This window comes from Anolis carolinensis, chromosome 1 (assembly GCF_035594765.1).
Source record: "Anolis carolinensis isolate JA03-04 chromosome 1, rAnoCar3.1.pri, whole genome shotgun sequence".
Lineage (NCBI taxonomy): Eukaryota > Metazoa > Chordata > Lepidosauria > Squamata > Dactyloidae > Anolis > Anolis carolinensis.
In genome coordinates, this window is record NC_085841.1 from 187,951,707 (window position 1) to 187,973,644 (window position 21,938).

General features: G+C 40.4%; 1 protein-coding gene across 3 annotated transcripts in view; it reads left to right on the forward strand.

Moving 5' to 3' along the window:
* nrp2 (neuropilin 2) overlaps window positions 1-21,938 on the forward strand; it is a 351,320-nt gene that overhangs the window by 278,953 nt on the left and 50,429 nt on the right. For all 3 annotated transcript variants that reach the window (XM_008114943.3, XM_008114946.3, XM_008114941.3), the window contains 3 exons: window positions 3,370-3,632; window positions 6,725-6,821; window positions 13,815-13,859. In XM_008114943.3, the coding sequence (XP_008113150.1) occupies window positions 3,370-3,632; window positions 6,725-6,821; window positions 13,815-13,859 (405 nt within the window). The remainder of the gene's footprint in view (window positions 1-3,369; window positions 3,633-6,724; window positions 6,822-13,814; window positions 13,860-21,938) is intronic.

Genomic DNA, 21,938 nt, shown 5'->3' on the forward strand with positions numbered 1-21,938 from the left:
CTCAACCATCAGTGCAGCATCCCATCTCAAAATGGTGGAGAGCACAAGGAAAGGAGCATGCAGAAATATCCAGCTTTGTTCTTGTTGCTGGATGCACAGCAGTTGAGCACTTCTATTGACAGCCTGATGACACTGTATGTGACAAGAAAAATCTGGCCAGTCTTATGCACCACTCTCTTCATCTTGCTTTGTGGAGTTTTATGGTACATCATCCAGCTCCAAGGTGTATTTAAGACTAAAGTTAAAGGCCCTAAGTCAGAGTCAGTGTGGGAAGCCTAGTTAAAGAAATAGGAGCTTTATTCTTTCAAAAGTAAGTATGTTATTCCTTGTATAAGCCAATGTACAGGCAACCTTGAAGGACCTGGGTTTCTGTGGTCAGACCCTGCAAGGGCACCTAGATCAGGGAGGACTCTCATTGTCATCAGACTGCTAATTTTTCTTCTGCAGGAAGCTAGAAGAAAGCTTGAGGTGGCACTGTGGTCAGAGAAAAAGGTTTGAAGCCTGCGGTACTAAATTGCAAGATGAACGATCCATTTCCCAGCGTTGGCTGTAGAAAAGCCACTATCGGAGCTGAAAGCTGCATAGTATTGATCTGGATAGGAAGGAGAATGATGTAAAATTGGATGGGGTTTTTTGTACCTTAAATAGTTATTCAGAAGAAGGAATTTCAGAATGTCTGAACTCAGCATGGTATATTTCCACTGCTAAAATGGATTCTTTTATGCAACTATTTAAAGGCTTGCAATACGAGCACTTCCCACCCTCTTTGTGTTGGATCAGGCAGAAACCTGGGGATATTATGAAGCTGGGGATTCCTTGTAAGGAAGAAAGCAGGTCCACACATTGGAAAAATAACGTTTTTGAACTACAATTTCCAGATGTGAACTGGGGAATTCTGGGAGCTGTAAACCAACTCCCACCCCTTTTTCCAAGCTCAGGTGGCATGTTTCATTCTGACCTGGCAATCTTAATTATTTTGTAGTACATTTGATAATATTGTCTAGTGTTTGGGCTGTTTTCTTCCACTGCAGCAGAAATCTCTTTGGGAACCAATTCAGTGTAGTTTTTGAACTACAATTTCCAGATGTGAACTGGGGAATTCTGGGAGCTGTAAACCAACTCCCACCCCTTTTTCCAAGCTCAGGTGGCATGTTTCATTCTGACCTGGCAATCTTAATTATTTTGTAGTACATTTGATAATATTGTCTAGTGTTTGGGCTGTTTTCTTCCACTGCAGCAGAAATCTCTTTGGGAACCAATTCAGTGTACATTACACCAGATTCCTACTCCAATGACAAGTTGTTCATTCTTTGCATTTTGAGGACAGGCTAAGTCCTGTTATTTTTTATAAGCTGTGTTTAATAATATATGCTCCTTTTTATACATTACTGACTTTGCTGTGGTTTGCAAAATCTGGACAAAGATAGATGGGGACTTTTCTAATGTTTACGTAAAGGAAACATTGTGATACATTAGGCATGGGCAAAGTTGCAGAGAAGCTTGAATAAATGAATATTTGGGAATAGATTAAAATGCACATAATCAGATACATTTTTAAAAAAAATCCAAAGGAAAAATGAAGTGCTGGAGATGAAACAATCGTCAAGATGGGATTCATTCATTCATTCATATAATATCCCAGCACATTATTAATACCTCCCTTCCTCTTAGTGTGGGGCCTTGAAAGGTTTACATTACGTTGACATATAGATAAAACATATATATATAATGCAAATGCTTTTAAAAATTAAGCAAAGAATCCAATTAACATATTCAGTCAAAGCAGTTAAAATATATGCAAAACATAAAGATATAGCACACCTTGATCTGGAATCAAGTGTTATTAAAGGTCAACCAGGGAAATGTGTGTTTTCCCCCCACTACATTTTGTAGGAAGCTTAATTATATTTAATTAAATAATGAGTAGCCTGGCTTTTAGATTATTTTGAGTTGAAGGCTGCATATTGCTCTGGATAGGAAGGAGAATGTGAGGCAAAATTGGACAGGCTTTCTGTACTTTAAATAACTATTCAAAAGTTCAAAAAGTTCCATACTTCTGTATCAGTAAGATATCCATTACCAATGTGAAATCATCAACGTAAAATGGAATCAAACTGGTAGTAATTATGAAGTAACCAGCAAAAAAACCCAACAAAATTTGAATTGTCCAAAGAATTAATTAAAACTGGAGGCTTTCCTATCTTGCAGGAACTTAGTGGAGAGGGAATGAAAGCTATCCTCAAAGCAAGGAGGTTCCAGGTTACCACTGTCCTTTATGTCCCTTCAGATGCCAGTCACAGAGCTTCATGAAGTGGTTGAGAATTCATACTGGTGGGAGTTACAGTCCAAAAAATAACTATTTCAAATTCCAGATGATGATACGACACAAAGCAGAGCATTCCCAGAACAGGATCATGTGGGATCAAATATCCAAGGATAAAACAGATTTCTGTGTTTAAAACCTAGAAATGGGCTCAAACCAGTGCAGGGCACTACAATATATAAAGTGAAATTTGGTTGGTTTGTGCACACCCATATTGTAAATTTACTCCTTAAACATGAGAACTAAAAACTTGTGAAAAATCTATTTTATTATTGGGCCTGTAATTTCATGTTAACTGAGCAGATTGAACCTAGTTGCCAAATTAATTTAAATGTGAAGAAATAAGGGATATTTACAGGAAGAAATTTCCTTTCCTTTTGGCAGATTCTTCTCTGAAATGACTGCTGCCATTTCTGGAATTTGTGTCTTGATTTGGTTCCTTGCTGGGATAACTGAGAGGAGGAACTGCTTTCAGTAGGCAGAGGGCATGATCATTATCCTTCATTAGGAAATCAGAATTTGCCCATTGTCTCCTCACAGTGCAGAACCACCCAATCTGTGAAACGAGTAGAAGCATTGCTATCGGGATAGGAACAGCGGTCCTGAGACTCTTGCTGTCTACAATCTTTGGACCTCATCACATTGATGAGGGGCAGCGATGGGATTCACAAGCCTCCATGGCGAATCCGTGGAGCAGCGGGGCAATCCCATCCAATTACGCTTCCCCATCACACATGGGGAAGCATCGCCGTATGGCTTCCTCCCATGCTGGCCACATTGCTGCCTACAGAACACAAGAAGCCTCCTGGGTTCTGGGCGGAGCATCCTAGGATGGTTGCGACATAAGTCATCTACGGAGCACTGCCGGAAGTGAGTGTGTGTCATGTGATGAGCAACATGGGGCTCCGTAGATGGCGTGTGCTGCAAGCATCCTTGACGCTTGTGAGGCCTGTGTGATGAAGTCCCTAATTGGGCTTAGTTGATAAAAACAAGCTGCTACTTCCATTGCAAACCATGATTTGAGATGTTGCCTTTTCTTTTGCTAGATGGCAAGACCTATCTGAGGTTGCAGAGCAGTGCCAGGAGAGAAGGGCAACACGCTCGCCTTGTCAGCCCTGCTGTCTTCTTGCCCAGGAGCGCCGTCTGCATGATCTTCCGGTACCAGGTCTCCGGTGGGAGCGGGACCATGTTGCAGGTGCGACGAGAAGCCACACATGAGAACAAGGCCTTGTGGATAATCAGGGAGGATCAAGGAGAAGAGTGGCGAGAAGGGCGGATCCTTCTCTCTAGCTACGAAATGGAGTATCAGGTGAGTGTGCTGAGAAGGTTCTGAGGTTGAGATTCAAGTGGATTTCAGCGGCACTCCTTTCAAATACTTCAGCAAACCCTGTTTCATTCATTATTAGAGAACATCTTTGAGCAGGTCGCTTTTCTTCTTCATTGTGTTTTCCATGTTGCTATAGTAACTAAAAGACAGAGTGTTTGTTATTCAGAATTTGCCTGTTTTATACATAGATTTAGGTCTTTGTTCATACTGTTGCCTTTTATAGTCTTCTCATTTGTAAATGGGTCCCCCTCCCGTTTTTCTTTTAGATGATTATCAAGTATTCTGTGTCAAGCAGCTACAAAGCCATAAGGAATAAAAACAAGGGCATCTTGTAACTAGGCAGAGGGGCAAGAGCAGGCCTTATATTATTTTTTAAGAAAGCCCGTTCTTTCTTTCCGTCTGTCTGTCTATCTGCCTTTCTTTCCAATATATTCTGAGGAAGATGCAATTAGTGCTTCCTTGCTTTGGAAGAAGGTGGGTTTGTGGAAAACGAGCTCCCAGTGTGAATCCAATGCTCTCAAAGCCTTTAAACAACAGCAAAAAGTTGTGTATAAATAGATAATTTAGGAAAGAGTACTAAAAACTACACTTCAGTTATGCTTCTGCAGATGTAGATTTATCTTCCAAATCCAGTGCAGAAACAGAGTCCCAAAGAAAGTTAAGTGTGCAGCTCACATTTAAATCCATTTTATTCTCGCTGAACCATCACAGCTTATCTTTCCCCAAAATTTCTCGAAAACACAGTTTGTTTGGCACTTTGATTTTGCCTTGAAAGGTTTCTAGCTTCAACTTTACAATTGAGAATGCCGAATGACTGCTGAAATAGTCTCAGTCTGCAATATGGATACAAGAATCAATCTGCATGTAGGCAATGTGATGCTCATGTTTTCAGTACTCCAAGCCAGAAACTATAGTCATTTATATGTGTATCAAATTTAGAACAATTTAATTATATGTGTAAATTGAGAGGCATAATTGTTTTGTTTTCAAAAATTATAATAATCTTTACAACACTGGAGTCAGAACTAGCCTTGTGAGGGTCTCCCTGCCTCCATCTTATGGCTTTGGGTATGTTCTCCTGGCCACAGTCCCCCACCGCTTTTCAGTTTCCCATGTTTTCTTTCCGTATTCCCCATGTTGCTGCTTGTCAGAAAATCTGGCAAAAATGCCAATATCGCACTTGGGAGAAGGCACAGAAATTAAACCTGACAAGCACATTTGCATACATTGCAGAGCGTTGCATAATTTAGCTAAGGCATGGGCTGCATTTTGTCCTCCTTTTGTCTTCATGCCGCATTTGCATTTCCTTGTAGCAAAGTGTGTATTGCGTCTCACATGGCGCACTTCATCTTGGCCACTGAGAATAGTTAGAGATGGCCAAGAGCCCAGGAAAGACATTCTGGGTCTCATTTGGCAACCATTCTGCCCTTGAAGTTTTTTCTCCTTTGCCAAAGTCTCTGTGGGAAGTCCATGAGTGGGGAACATGCAGGGCCAGGTGGCCCTCGGCACATTATTCTCTTTCCCAGTAAAAGAACAGCTACTGCTGGGTAACAAGACCAAGCATCCCAGGGTGCTGAGCATCCCCCAGGGAGCAAGCTGCTCTTCTCACCTCTTTAGCCAGTCTAAAACAAAATGGAAAAGAGCCACAGGGCTTCTGTTGTGATCTAGAGAGAAAACAAATAAAAGCAAGTGAGGTTGAACAACAATGAATATAAACAGCCATTCTCTCGCTTTGTCCTCGCCAACTTTATATTTAAGGTTCATGTATGTTTGATTGGTTTTTGGGGTTCAAAACCAATAAGAAGAATTTGAAATTTAAAATCTAGCTACAGGCAGTCTGCGAGTTACAAACATCCGACTTGCAAACACCTCATAGATAAGAACAGGGGTGAGAGAACAGGAAGAGAGAGAAATCTACCCCTCGGAAGGGAAATTCACTCCTGAAGGAGTTATCATGGGGAAAAAGTGTCTCCATTGAAGCTTTATCACCAATTCTTGTTTCCACAACAAGCTGAATTTTTCAAAATGCAGTACTCACAGGGACAGAAAGTGAGGTGAAATCTACTGAACCAGAGGCACAAACAACAAAACACACACCCCACAGGGGTGTTAACCCTTCCCAAAGCAAAAAAAAATAATAATCATATTTTGGCTGGTGTGACACTTAAAAATGCACCTGTTCAGACTTAAATACACATTCAACTTAAGACCAAACATATATTGTTTATAACTTGAGGACTGCCTCTATCTATCATATATCATCTATCTATCTTTATCTTCTCCTACATAGCCAGTAGAGAGCTTTCACAGTGTAGTGATTTGAGCATTGGACTGTGACTCTGGAGATTAGGGTTTTGATCCCTACTCAGTCATGGAAACATTTTGGGTGACCTTGGGCATGTCACACTCTCTCAGCCTCAGAGGAAAAGAACAAAACCCCACTGAACAAATTCTGCCAAATTAATAGGACTTGAAAACACACAACAACAATTAATTATAAATATATTGTAATTAATTGCAACAGCAGTAATATAATTATTGCTGTTATTGGCGTTAGCCTTTGTAGGACATCTATAAATACATCAGAGACTTTATGCTTCTTGTATAGAAATCCTGTTATAAGTTTGCCTTAGAGGCACTATGTCAGAAATGACTTCAAGGTACCCAATAAAAATAGCAACAATGTGCCTGTTGGGGTTGGAGGGAAGGAGAGGAGCTGGGTAAGTATGTTATAGTGGGCTGGTAGATGTATGTTCTTTTCAACCACTTGCAAGTCAAACTAGAAACAGCTGAGAGAGAATCTGAAGGCTGCTGAGCTAACACACTGCATTTATGCTTCTCCATCACTTCTCTGGGGATGAAGATCAAATAAGCAACTTTTGGACATTGTGGAAAGTATTGTGTTTCAGGTGACCTTCTGCTACAGCTTTCTTTTGTCACCTGGAGGCCAAAACCCACTTCCTTTTTCTAAAAGCATACTATCCATTTTAACATACTTTCTTTGAAAAAGCTCAGGTGCTGTTTGGGGACTCTGGAAGAATGACATTCTCTGTTCTGTTCATATTCATTCCTAGATTGTGTTTGAAGGAATTATAAGCAAAGGACATTCAGGAGAGATTGCCATCAATGATGTCCGGATAGGCACCGATACCTCCTTGGAGAACTGTATGGGTATGTAAACATGCCTCTCATCTATATCACTTTGACCACAAGAAGCAAAAACTTGTTTACAGAAAGAAAGCTAGTCAAGGTAGCTGGAGTTGGGGCTCATTTTTGTAACTTGTTCTTCCTTACGTCCTCCATATCACAGAAAACAATGGTTGTGTTGAAGCTATTGAAATGGCATCTCTGTGTGGTGCCTGCTGTTCGTGGCAAAGCCGCTTATGCACAAATCAATGGGCTGCTGAATGCAAGCCTTCTCTCTTCATAGAGCAACCATAGGATGGATACCATTATACATGGCCACCACACAGCAGTGTTTCTTAAGAAACAGCCTTTAGATACTTGCTTTTCCAAAACAAAAAAGAAAAACCCCAGGCCCGGTGGTAGTAATCCATAACCTCATCCCAAGGCAAAAGGGTTCCCAGAGAGCTTTAGCAATAGTGGGTCCCCAAGGAAATTTGACAGGCGTATTCTCACATGTTTGACATTCTCACTATTTGACACCTCCAATTGAAAAGCACTGGGAGCTAGTGCACAGAAAGAGCAAACACAGCAGGAGAAGTGTTTGTGATCCATGCACAGTTGTTGAGGAGATGACACCATTACAACCGTTCCAGGCAATAGAAGAAAACCTGGAGCATATCACATTTTAGAAACAAGGCTAGATTGGGAGCTATTTCTCTAGAAATGAGATTTTTTGTCCTTTTGGGTGCCTTTTAAAAAAGTTTCTGCATTTTTTCAATGAAGGGGCCTTTACCCCATACCAACCTTGGACAGTCTGACATTTTACAGAATTAGAATAAGAAAGATAGGAAAGGAAACCAGTGTGTGCAGCCCAGTTGTTGTGATGAGCCTATATAATACTACTTTCTCCCCCGCTTTTAGTCTTGGATACATCATATAGTAGTTTAAGCATTGAATTAACACTGCAGACCAGAGTTCAAATCCCTGTTCATCTATGGAAGCCCACTGGGTGGCTTTGGTCAAGTCCCACTCTCTCAGCCTCAATGGGAGGCTAAGGCAGACTCTATCGGAACAAATCTTGCCAAGAAAACTGCTGTGATAGTTTTGCTTTAGGGTTACCATAAGTTGGAAACAACTTCAGTGTACACAATACAAGAAGAGATACAGCAACCACATATCTGATCAAAACATGTATCACTGACTTTCATTTTAACAGCAGGGAGGAGATGCAGCCAGTAGCAGTGAAATAAGATTTACAGAAATCCTTATAGCAAACTGCAAATTTGCAATACAATTGTTGTTATCATTCCTATGTAACAGTGGTCAATAGGTCAGAAACCACTTTCAAAGTAGACAATCTTCTCCAGGAATTTTGAAGCCGACAGAACTCTCTGGCCCACAATGTAGCAAATTTCAGAAATTCTTTTGGCTTTCTCTTTTCTCCTGGAGGAAACCAGGAGGAGTTTGTGCCAAGATCTGATCACTGGAAGGGTAAGCTTTGTGATGGCAAGAGATGGCCAAAGGGGTTGTTGAGGGGAAATATATAAGGTGTCAACATTAGATGCTTGCAAGGGCTGATCAAAACAATAGGAGCCTCTTATTAACAAGAAATAATCAGCAGGGGAAGTCTTAGAGCATTATTAACAATAATGTAACAGATTCCTGCTCTGGATTCCATCAGTCTGAGAGCTGGGAAGGAGGCCAGATAGGAAACTTTGCTGCAAGCACTGTGAAGTGTTTTGATTTGAATTTAAAAGCCAGAAGAAGAAGAAGAAGAAGAAGAAGAAGAAGAAGAAGAAGAAAGCCAAAATTTTACATACAAAAATGTTGTTTTTCCTCTGCTGTTACCATGCCCTGTCCATCTGTTACATCTTGTCTGTATGAAGCTGATAAGAGCTGTAGATCTTGTCCGTATCTTGTCCTTGCCCCAAATATCTGGGTGGGGGGGGGGGGTGGCTGTGGTTATATCCCAATTTTTATCATTTTATTAGCTGAGAAATGGGTACTGACTCATTGGCTCAGGGTCTTCTTGGGATGTCGATATTCGAGTGAGGATTGCAGCTTGGTTGTCTCTGAGCGAAGTCCAGTGCTGTTACTGTTGTTTCCATTGTTGATGTTAATTGTTTGCTGTATATAATAAAGTCTGCAAACAATAGTAAAGAAAATAGACCACCAAAAACTGGGTCAGTTTATCAGTTGGTCAGTATAAATACTGTACCTTAACCCTTACCAAAAAAGGAATCACCTCCTTGTTTGAGTAGAGTGGCAAAAGGTGAGCGCTTCATCTGTGCTTGGAGAACCTAAAATAAGGTCTGACCCTTCTACTCTATTCTCTTTGCCACGGCACCATTTCTGATCTTTTTGGATGCCTATGTGGGGAAATAAATAGTGTAAATAGCTCTGAGGCAGCATTGGGGCTTTCCCCTCTCCATGGATTGGCCTTTAGCTTATCTACAAGTCATATCAAAATTTGTAATTTTGGCCCCCAAACCTGCCCTCGACTTATACATGGGTATGTATTGTATATCTTCTGCAGCATACAATAAATCCAGCTTTGCCACCTTAAAACTGTAATCAGAAAAAATATCTAAAAACGTATTCAACAATGTAACAAGTTAAAATAAGATTAAATCCATTAAAATAGTTTAAAACTACAGTATTTAAGAACATGTACAAGCACAGTTTTATGTATAGTGATACCTTGACCTAAGAGTTTTATTCATTCCATAACTGAGCTATTGACTCAAAACACTCTTATCTCATTATGAATTTTCCCCTTGAAATGTACTGAAATGTTATTAATTTGTTCCGCCCTCCCCTGAACCTTCTTCCCCATTTTTTGTTATGTGTTTTTAAATAAGAAAATATACTTCATAAATAACAAAGGATATATAAATGCACATTCACATGGAATATTTTTTTAAAAGATCAACATTTGAGGCAACAAAATATGTGTTGGCCAGTGTAACAGCAAGGCAAATCCTGCACATTCATTTGGAACAGAAAAAGAAAGACCAACTTTAAAATGGTAGAAGCACAAAGTTGTGGCAAGGAAGCACAAAGTGAAGAGGCAGAAACATTATTTTCTTCATACTGGATACATTCTGGCCCCCTCTCTTTTCATGAAGCCAAAGATACCAGGATTAGAAACCACACAAAATCAACTAACCCTAAGTTCCTCAAAGCAGACAGCAATCTCCCAAAGCGACCACAAGGCATGGAGGCTTCTCCCTTGAAACCCCAAAGTCCTGTACTTTTACACTAGCGCTCCCTCTGGCACTAGCTCTTAACTCAAAATGCTGCTCTTACATCAAAGCAAAATCCAGGCCAAACAACAGCTCAGGCTGAGAAAGATTTCAGGCTCACAAAATCTACTTAGTCTTCTGCTAGAATCCTGAGATTTCCTCCTCCATCCCCTAGGTGAAGCCTAATGCAATAAATGTTTGCTTGAGCACAAGGATTTATTTTGAGTATTAAGACTGATTTCATTGCTCTTCAGTATATATGTTTTCCCCTCTTTAATCCTTAGCTTTCTCCATAGCAGCAGTATAATATTTATGGTGAGGTACTTTGTGGCTGCTCTTTGTAAACAGTCAGAACATAGAAGTTTTTTCTAAATTCAATTTAAATTACCCAGTAACCTAACCATAGGTCCCAATGTACCTTTTGCCCCATCTTCTCTGGATCCAGTTTCAGTGGACTGGTCCACTGGTTTTCATTGTACAGCAGTGTGTCAACATTGAAGGAGCAGTTGTGGAAGGTACCTGGAAACTGCCTTTCTTCTGCAGTTGCCAAGAGCCCATGGAAAGGGATTGGCTCATACCCAGCTCATACCAGGCCAGTTGTCACCAGTAGTGCTGTCCTTCCCATTGATCGGCCTGGAATTAGTTCACAGCCAAGACCAGCTTCAAATCACTGGAGTAAAAGAGGATGACTGCGGTGCCATTCCTCTTCAGATGATATTATAAAAATATGAAAGGGGGCTTATTTTACCAGATTACCAAAGTGAAATAAGATAACCTCCACTGCCATACTTCAGCCATGGCTCTTTTAGGAACATAGCCAGCCATGTTGTTTTCTCTGGATTCTTAAATATTCTTTGAACTGTGCTGGCTACCTAGGGACCCTTTAATTTGTTAATGCTTCATATGGCAAAATATTATCTGTCAGCATTTGACAAACAATTTTAATCTCTCTGGTTCCACAATACACCACCCCCTGTGATGAATATTACTAATAACAGTTCCCCATCACTTGACATTGGAAGGGGGAAAAGCCCCTCTAAAATGTGCCAAAAAAAACAGTCCATGTGTGCAAAGATAGTTGTGCAAAAATATTTAAATACAGCTGTTGGTGGTCGAGGAGTCAAAATCATAAGGAAAGCCAAGGAATTTGACCTACTCCAGATAAACGGATAAGCTATAAATGTCCTTGAAATCGTTTGGTGGGAGAGCAGATCCTTTGCATGCAAGTCCCAGGATGAATTCTCAATGAATCCAGTCAAAGGGTGGCCTCCAGTCCAAGCATACAATATTGGGCAAAATAAATTGTCTAATCCAGTACCGAACAGCTTCCAAAGTTTCTTTCAGCTCAAGCTCTTCAGAGGTTTGTCTTGGAGAAGATTAAAAATCATTATGAGTGGGTTGCTGTGAGTTTTCCGGGCTGTATGGCCATGTTCCCGAAGCATTCTCTCCTGATGTTTCACCCACATCTATGGCAGGCATCCTCAGAGATTGTAAAGTCTGTTGAAAACTAGGCAAGTGTGGTTTATATATCTATGGAAAGTCCAGGGTGGGAGAAAGAACTCTTGTCTGTTTGAGGCAAGTGTGAAAGTTGCAATTGGTCAGCTTGATTAGCATTAAATAGCCTTGCAGCTTCAAAGCCTGGCTGTTTACTGCCTGGGAGAATCCTTTGTTTCAAGGTATTAGCTGGCCCAGATTGTTTTCTGTCTGGAATTCTGGTTTTTGAGTGTTGCTCCTTATTTATTTTCCTGATTTTAGAGGTTTTTAATACTGGTAGCCAGATTTTGTTTAGTGCTAATCAAGGTGGCCAATTGCAACATTCACATTTGCCATCAATAGACAAGAGTGTTTTCCCCCACCTTGGACATTCCACAGATATATAAACCCCACTTGCCTAGTTTCCAACAGACCCCTCAACCTCTGAGGATGTCTGCTACAAATGTGGGCGAAATGTCAGGAGAGAATCTGGCCATGAAAGGCTATGATAACACATTAAATCATTATGAGTGCTTGTTGGCCATATGCAGGGTGTATTTCCCTCTCCTCTGTGTAATTGCAGTGAGTTCCCACTAACTGTAGGATTGTGGACAGGAGAGCATGTCATTTTCAAGCATGCGTGGGATGCAGAAATTTTCACTGTTAGCTATTAAGTACTCAAAATAGCTTCACTTTTATAAATGTTTGAGGACGGTTCTGCACTTTACATAAAAGACACAGGTACTGAGGATGGATTAAGGTTTAGAGGCATGAGCAACAAGGCCTGTTTCCTTTAATGTCTGTTTATACCTGATTGTTTTGAAATTCCCCAGTGCAGGTACATCTAAAGATGTGGCTATGACAGCCACACTGATATGTTCATTGCAGAAAAAGCTAGTGTTGCAATTGTATACTCATGGCTATTGTGCTTGGTGCATAACATAACAAAGCTGTCTGAGAAAAAAAATGGCGAAGGAAGTACTCCCATGATTTGAATTTCTAAACATGTAAAAAAACAGCTAGGGAGTTTTCGGATTGAGGTCACTGAAAAGGTGAATGGGGCTTGAAGCATTTTCCTTGTGCCGTTTTTAAAATACAAGCTATCCTAAATAGAGCTCCTATTTGTCGTTTGGAAGTATGTCTCAGAGCAGAATTTTGCAAAACCGATAGTGAAGTATTTGGCTGTGAAGTGAGCTCTTCTGATGAATCATTCAGTATGAGATGTAATAAAAGGACATTTCCCTTCCATGTACATCCCTCCCACCGGCAACCCTCAGGAATATAAAAATAGAGAACCGGCTGAAGTAGCAAGCCTATATTTTGAAATTATAATTTAGAGAAGTCATCAAATTTCTTTTCAACTTGAGGAAAGGATGTAATAACTCACAATCTTATCATTTTCCCTTTTTTTGACAAACCTGTCACCTCCTTTCTGAGGCGGTGTGACTTTTCATAGCACTCTATTGATACTGCCATTGAGCCAAGAGACTCCCATGCTCAGGCAAAATACAGAACCAATGCACACATAATATACATGAGTACCCTGGTGAGTTTTTCCTCCTTCCTCAGGAAGGTAAGCAGTAAACCACATTGAGCATTAATTTTTTTAAAGAAAAGAAAAGAAAAAGGTCTGGGTTAAAAAATAAAACCGTTTCATTTTATGGAAACCAGTATAGTATAGTATATAAGTATATATACAGTATATAAGTATATATATAGTATGTAGTATATAGTATAGTATATAATATAAGGAGCCCCGGTGGCGAAGTGTGTTAAAGCACTGGGCTGGAGACCGAAAGGTCCCAGGTTCAAACCTTGGGAGCGGTGTGAGCACCCGCTGTTAGCCCCAGCTTCTGCCAACCTAGCAGTTTGAAAACATGCAAATGTGAGTAAATCAGTAGGTACCGCTATGGTGGGAAGGTAACGGCGCTCCATGCAGTCATGTTGGCCATATGACCTTGAAGGTGTCTATGGATAATGTCGGCTCTTCAGCTTAGAAATGGAGATGAGCCCCAACCCCCAGAGTCGGGCACGACTAGACTTAATGCCAGGGGAAAATGTTTACCTTTTACCTTAATAGAGAATAAGATGCTGAAAACAGGTGAGCCTTACACCGAAGTAGACATGCTTAGGATTGCACTGTCAGTTGTAAATAATCCTAATGGATCCCTTCCTTAAGCCATTTGGGACAAGCTATACAGGGATGTTCTATGAGTTTGCACTTGTCTGCATAATAACCAGGTTCTAAGACTATCTTCAAAATCTGTACTTTGCTGTTTTGGAGCTAAAACTAAATTGCAACTCTTCTTTTTCTGTACAGAGCCTATTGCAGCTTTCCCTGGTGAACACACATATGAAATTCCAGGTAAAAATACATTTATTCTAGGAGTTTTTTTTTTCTTACTGCATGATGTCATTTATGATTTCTTAACCTTTTATTTTTAAAAAGTGAATGTGTGTGCACAGAAATAAACAAAACAAGACTAACACAAGACTGCTGCTATGCAAGCTCTTTACATTTGCAACATGCCTTTAACATCAGCAGGTGGCACTAGACCAGATGTGGGCCCTGGATGAGGGGGGTTAATAACAAGAGTGCAGTCCCTTGGAGTTTAAGAAAGAAAAAGAAAGGGTCATGAAAAATCACTTTTCCTGGATTAGCTTTTCAGGCACTTGAAAAAATCCTTTAAAAACCGTTCAGGTTTCTGTGTTAATCAAAGAATCAAAAAGGTTGTGCTCACAGATTAGGATCTAATTATCCAATAATGTCAGAGTCAGCAGCAAGTAATTTCAGCATTTTCTTTTCTCGTAACAAAAAGAAAACTGCACAGCGATCCAAGATTATTTGCAATTCGGGATTTCCTGTGTGCAAAACTCACATGAGAGGGTTTGTTGCGCCAAAAAATGCATTTTGGGAGGGGGCGGGCATAAAATTACATTTTCTTTGATGTTTCCTGTACAGAAAACATTGTAGTTGAGGACTTATTCTATGTAAAATGTGTGCATTGTGTGAGTGCATGTGCATCCCCGTGCACACAAGGCAGCATTTCAACACAGGAAATACGGTGCATGTTTTGTGCAGAATAAGTCCTGAACTGTGAAGCTTCGCATCAGTCTAGGATGCTCCTGGGATTTCGTGACATTTGCGAAACACATTCTTTGACAATTTTAAAAACATTTTTGAATACTTGTTCCATCCTTATTACAGTCACATATCTGTGTTCTCTTACAATACTTCCTGTGCTCTGTAGGAGTTGAACAAAGTTACTTGGCACATAGAAGTGTCATATCAGTGTGGGTCTCACCCTTCTGCTTAGTAAGAGAAGCTCAGCACTTGTAACATTCTTATTTTCTTTAAAAAAAAAGTAAAGGGCATTTACTAGCTGTTTGAGAGGCAAATTTTCAAGGGTGCGTTTTCTCCCACACTTAGTGTCTCCTTGCTAGGAAACTTGCTAGGAAATGCCATGAGGTAGGGCAGGGTATAAATAAATTATTATTATTATTATTATTATTATTATTATTATTATTATTATTATTATTATTATATTACTTTCCCCCCATTGTATTTATGCCTGTAATGCAGATGTTAAAGGCAACAGTATTCTGCAAAAAAGGCAGCAACCTATTGAGTGTTTGCAGCCTCTCCTTGTTTATTTTGCAGTTCGTCAACTGTGTAGTTTTAATGGTGTGTGTGTGTGTGGGGGGGGGGGGGGGTCATGTAACTTTCCAGATATTGTTGGATTGCAGTGCTCTGTGTTCTTTACCATTTCGAACAAAGGTCCTCAAAACCTTTTAAACAGAGGGCCGGTTCACAGTCCCTCAAACTGTTGGGAGGCCGGACCTTGGTTTGAAAAACCGTGAACAAATTCCTATGCACATTGCACATATCTTATTTGTAGTGCAAAAAACCCCCCATGAAAAACAATACAATATTTAAAATGAAGAACAATTTTAACAAACATAAACTTAACAGTATTTCAATGGGAAGAGCGGGCCTGCTTTTGGCTGATGAGAAAGTAAAATTAATTAGGATTGTTGTTGTTGTTGTTGTTGTTGTTGTTGTTGTTGTTGTTGTGTGCCTTCAAGTCATTTCAGGCTTAAGGCCAACTAAATTACCTTGGAAGGCTGCATCCAGCCCACGGGACTTAGTTTGACACCACTGATCTAGAGGGCTGCCGAATTTCCATCTGTACTTTATCTGTTGGGGATGGAGTGATGGCCACCTTTTGTCTTGTTTAAATCAGAAGAGCTAGAACAAAGTTAAGAGTTTCCTGACGGTGCCTCTCCTTTCATTGTGGCTTCCGGCTCAATCAAAAGACTTGTATGTTAATGGCTCAAAAAGGAGTATTAGAGCATTAGAATTGCACTGTAGGACCACCCCTTAGACCTAGTAGAATTCAGTCCAACTAATAATCAAGATAAATAAGGATGCAGATGAACTCCTCTGCCTTCGCAACACCTAGGGAGGAGCAGCGAAGCTTTAAGATGTAAGACTGGGAGAATAAATAGCAGCCATGGAGAAGCTTAACCCAAAAATGAGCAGTGAATTAGAAGTGCAATGAGGTGGGAATGATGAATATTTCGTGTGGAGCTGTTTTCCTTTTCAGCCCACAGACGGCAAAGCAGGGGCTGAACCAGGGCTATTTTAGAGAAGGGCCAAGTGGGGAGGAGGAACTCCAAACGCAGGAAAAACTGTCACCCTGAATTTGAAGGTTGACATTTAATAAAAGAGAAGCAGGGTGAAATGGTGCATTTAATAGCTTAATGCCGGCCTGAAGAAAAGAAAATGGGATGCCTCGAGTTGATAAAACCTGTAGAGGGAAACAAAAGAAGAGAGGAATTCAGAGAGAGGCTGTCCTCCTCATTAAACTCGTTTCTGAGTCAGTGGAGATGCTCTGGGGTGGGGAGAAGAGCAAGGCAGCTCCTTTCTATCTGGAGTGATTTTTAATTTCATTTTGTTGTATAATGCTTTCTGCCTTTCACCTGTGGGATGGAAAACCCCAGTGCGGCAAAAAGTTGGGAGCATTCGCTTCCTAAAGCTTTCTGCTTACATTAAATCATTCTCTTTCTATTTATTACCGGATAGACTGTGTTTCCTTGAGCCATCTATTGCTGACGTATGGCAGAAACTGCTGGCTTTAACTTCCAGAAGAGATGAATTTTCAGGGGTTGGGAAAAGTTGGCTTCTCTGTGAAAAATAGTTAGCAAAAGTCCTTTGGCGGTAAAGTGGAGAGGCTTGGAGATAATCCATTGTAGCTCAGGGTGAAAGGTACACTGATACCCATAAAATTATGCTTTGCTCTGAAGTTAAAAGTCCATGGTTCTGTAGCAATTTCACTGTGTCTCTTTTAATACTTTGATTTTCCTGCTCCATTTATTATTGACTACATGAAAAGTAGCTTAGGAGTTCAAGTCCAGGTTTTTCCATATAGGATGATGTTACAGAGATGTGACGTCAGCATTGCAAATATATAGAACTGGACTTTATCTCCTTTTATTGCCTTCATAGATTAATGGCAGATATCTAACTTGTCCTGTGTTGTGATAGTTGTGCCCAACATATGCATAATAACACAATTGCACTTGAAATCCAGCTATACAAGTCCCCCTCCTCCAGCCCTTTCTATATTTCTTGTGCTTATGCTAAACTTGGGATACTTTCTCCATCTGCTGCCTCTCTCTCTACTGCCTTTATGTATCTCAGGGCCTTTTCATACTACAGAATTATAGTGCTATTATTCCATTATAGCTGCCACGATTCCCTCCTATATAATGGGATTTGTAGCAGGACGAGACACTGAAACACTCTAAATGCTCCTCCCTCTGCTACCCATCCCATGAGACAGAACTATAGTAGTTAAAGTGGAATCATAGTGCTATAAATCCATAGTTTGAATGGGACCTCAGTGTGGAAATTAGAGATACAGCAAAGATACAATTAAGAATCATTGCACATAAAGGATAGAGTTGGTGGTGGAGTTTTGGGTAGATGTTCCATTCACCTGCTGAAAGCCAAATCTTACATTTTCAAGGGCTTGAAAAGTTTTGTGTTATTCACAATAAAGCTTGTCAGATAGAGGCTGGTTTAGATAGCAGCAGGGTTGATCATGAATTCCCTGATTCTTTAGTGTGTCATGGTAGAGCAATGCATGTTGGGTCCTGTTTTGTTGAAGGACCACCCTTTGAATTGTAGGATCAGAAGGCAGTTGCTGCATTACTGCATGCAATGGTCCTGTCTTAGGTGCCTTTGTCAAGAGTGTCACCTTGTATTGCAGCACTGATAAATGATGGATACCGTTTGACACATAGTCTATGCCTCCTTTCCTCACAAGTTGGATAAGACAGCTGAGAAAATGGTCTGAGATGCAGTTCTATCACTTCTATTTCCTAGCAATGCTCTGATTTCACCCTGGCTCTCCACGAGAAGGGAGGAAGAAGGTTCCCTTTAAATCATTGTACTTAATACAGAAGTACCAATCTACAATTCAAGTCTAATTCTTGCTGGGATGGCACGTCACTAACTAGATTGTATCCATGCAGACTTCAAGAGGGTCTTCACATTAATAAATGCTTGCTCTCTGTATTTAAACAACAAAAACAAAAGTACCAGAAAATAGATGATAACCTTTCTATAGGCAATTATTTATTTGCTTGGTATGAAGACCTACTTTCACTCTGAAATGGTACATACAAGCCCAAAATGTAGTGGCTGGTGTGCACTGTGACTTACGTTTACTGAAGTCTATCATTGTGTACATTTTAGGTTTTGTATAAGAAGCTAGGGAAATGCAAATGTGAAATGAAAAAAAAGATTGGCACAGCCCTATGTTTACTGAAACCAGAGTTTTCGGAACACCAGCTTAAAAGTAATTTTGTTGAACATATGAGATTGTATGGCCTGAGGGATGGATTTTATGAAACTAGCTGGATGTGCTTTCACTCTGCTGTGTTTACTGCGTGAAGCACCTTAACCTGACAGGAACCCAGGCAGCGCCGTCTTCCACGTCAGCACAGCTTTGGGCAATTCATATGCAGTGCCTTACATATTGCAGCTGAAGGACACTGGATGACTTCCACGGGCCTTTTCCATGTCACAAAAGATCATGCATACATTTTGACAAAGTGAGTCCAATTGCCAGGCTGCATCACAGAGACTCCCGTTCTGCTTTAAGCCTGCCAGTGAATCAGGAGACAAGATTGGCATGGCCCCATGGCCCACCCTCCTTCCCTCCTGCTCCTCTGCACCTGTCCTCCTCCTTTACCTGTGCTGTTCCCACTAGTTGTAGCAGCAATCCAGATCTCTCCATGGGCAGAGCAGAAGAACACATGGGATAAACGTTAGCTCCCTGTCTTCCTGAGTTACTGTCAGATTTCAAAATAGAGGGAGAATTGTCAGTCATTTTCAATATAAGGCATGCTGCCCACATTCTTTAGTGACAAGCATGTGTTTTCAGATTTCAGTTCACTATACTATATTGGTTCTTTGCATATTGAGATGTTATTTTTGTTAATGGTAGAGGTGAACACCTATGAAGCAGAATGCATGAGGAGTACTTAAGAGCAGAAGGATATATCCCAAGAAACTCTTTTAATAGCTTTAAATATTTATTGGTATACTCTTCTTAACATTTATGGAGATTTTCAATTACCACAATTCCTTCCGTTTACAGAGAGACGACTCCCTCACAATAAGGAAGAATATATAGAGTTGGTTCATAGTGAACCAATCCAACATTCAGTGTCACCAAATCATTTCAGTAAGGCTTTTGTCAAAGTTTCCCATGATATTCTTGCACATAGGCTGGTGAATTGTGGGTTAGATAATACTAATTGCTTGACTGACTGAACCCAGAGAGAGTGCACCAGTGCCCACTCTTCATCCTACTTCAGTTCTTTAAATAAGTAGGGTAGAAATGACAGTGTTCACTGTTAAGTGGAATGGAAAATTGGGTCTCTCTTTCCCTCCCCCCCCCCTCTCTCTCTTGCAGTTGGCTAAAACATTTTCTCCAGACTAGTTTTATTCTAGAACAGATGAAAAAGGATAGTGGTTTCAGACTTGAATTTATTATCTATATAAGCCCCCCTTGGTGTTCTTTTCCATGTTGTAGAAGATGTCTGTCTGAATACATACTGCAGGACAGAAAGAGCACAACATGTATAGAAGTTATAGCAAAGCTGACTCTACTATTAGGCAGAGTGAGACAGTCTCAAGAAGCAAATTTTAGTATTATAAAAGAGCAAGAGATTGTTACATCTTTTATTTATTGTTGTCTTGCTACTGCTGGGAAGATAAGCACTTGTAGGATTTCTTGTCTCTTCTGTCAAAATACTTTGGTTGGCTTTAGGTACCTTATACTTGGCTAGATGGAGAAAGAGTGCCCTTTAGTTCTCTCACTTATGCAAGAAAAATGTTTTGGGTGTTGCACACTAGCACTGAAACACCTTTTCACCCAGCACCAAACCAGAGTCCAATAATTATATCTCAAAATGTTTATTGAAAAAAGCAGATAAAAGGGGGGGGGCAAGTCCAAAAGGGTCAGTAGAATAGAAAGTATAAAATAGCAGTACATAATCCAAAAATGCCAAAATACAGAAAGTCAAGATAACCAAAATCCACAGCAGTTCTTCATACATAAATCCATACACCTGAAAACAGGAACTTTTTCAAGGTAATCCCTTTCAGGAAACATTGGCATGAAGCAGAACAAGAAACTTGAGAATACTTGAATCAAAGACTTGCGAGCCGAAACAGGAGAGCCATCCCTTATGGCAACATTGTCTCTTCTGAGAGGCTTGAAGTCCACACCATTTAATTTAAGCCCGTCCAGGCACCCAAGAAATCAAGCTGAAGACATCTGGCCTTTGAGGTCTTGTTTCAGATTCTCTGAGAATATCTCATTTGTCTTTCACTCCTTGTGTTCTCAGGCCTAATCTAGTTTCCTGAGAACACTCCCCATCGGCCCAAGGCTTTTATTCAAGGGAATTGGAACTTTCACTTTCCCCTGTTACCTGGAAACGAGCACAGGAATCCACATTAGTCTTACCCGCCTGCAACTCTTTCCAATAAGTCACAGATTCCTCACTCTGAAACCCATCATCCCCCTCATTCTCTGACCTGTCATCAGAAAAACCCTCTACTGCTTGCTGAGCTACAAAATTGGGCTATTCTTGCTACTTAATAAACTTCATTTGTTAGGTACAACCATTGACTGCAGCTGGCTCCCCAGAGTCCTAAGTTGTGAATTGGGGCACACAGTACTGTGACCACTGCCTTGGAAGTTCTTGGATGTATATATCCTTTTGAAATGACACATCACAGGATGAAAAGACAGGATCAGGGCCCAGAGTGACTGAGCAGATTTGAAAAATCTGATTAAATAAAATAGAGGGGACAATCTCTCTGTATTTTGACAGCTGATGTATACAAAGATATATACCTTCTTCAAAAATTAACAATCAAACAAGAAAAGTACATGTGTGATTTTAGGTTCTGCCCAATATTGTCTGAGGGGATGGGCCATCCACTTACATCACAGAATTTCCCCTTCTACTCTTATCAACATGTTCTCTAATTTTCCTTACTTAGGAGATCTGATTTGGAGGGATTCTGTCTCTCCTGCTGATTTATAGTCAAAGCTGAATATACACTATCTTTTTATCTAGACCAGTGATTCTCAACCTGTGAGTCCCCAGATGTTTTGGCCTTCAACTCCCAGAAATCCTAACAGCTGGTAAGCTGGCTGGGATTTCTGGGAGTTGTAGGCCAAAACACCTGGGGACCCACAGGTTGAGAACCACTGATCTAGACAAAAGACATAGTACAAATATGGATCACCAACCCTTGTAGTATTTGAAAGATAAATATATTGTTCAGTTGTGGCCCAATCAACATAGAATTTAATTAATAACATTTCCATTATCTTTACATCCGGTCTGCCTTAAGACCTCACAAATCATTAAATAGATTCAAAAGACTATGTCTTTTCAGAGGAAGCTTCCTCCCCAATCAGCTAGGTCTACCTTTATGTACACATATTGTTATGTTTGTTCATCTGTCTATCTATCTATCTGTCTATCTATTCCTCTGATTTCTGCAACAAATCTATGAAAGATGGAGGGGAAAGCAATTCCAAAAGATGTCTGTTTGAAACTCAACAGGATCTTTCATGGGATTGGGGGGATATTTTTTCCTCCTTTTGCCTTTAATCAGTATGGGTTCACCCATATTCTCTGCACTTCACTCTTGGTGTAATGTTGGATTGCACTATCTGAGAATCCAGACCTTGAAGTGCCAGTGACTTAGCTACAAGTGGCTGGTGATTAAACTGTCATTTGTGCTTCTCATTCCTCTGCTGCCTGGGTGGCAAAGCAGGGAGATCAACTAGAGATATTTACATCATTTGTCACTGTGCAGGACAGTTTGTACTTGCTCAGCTTCCCAAAG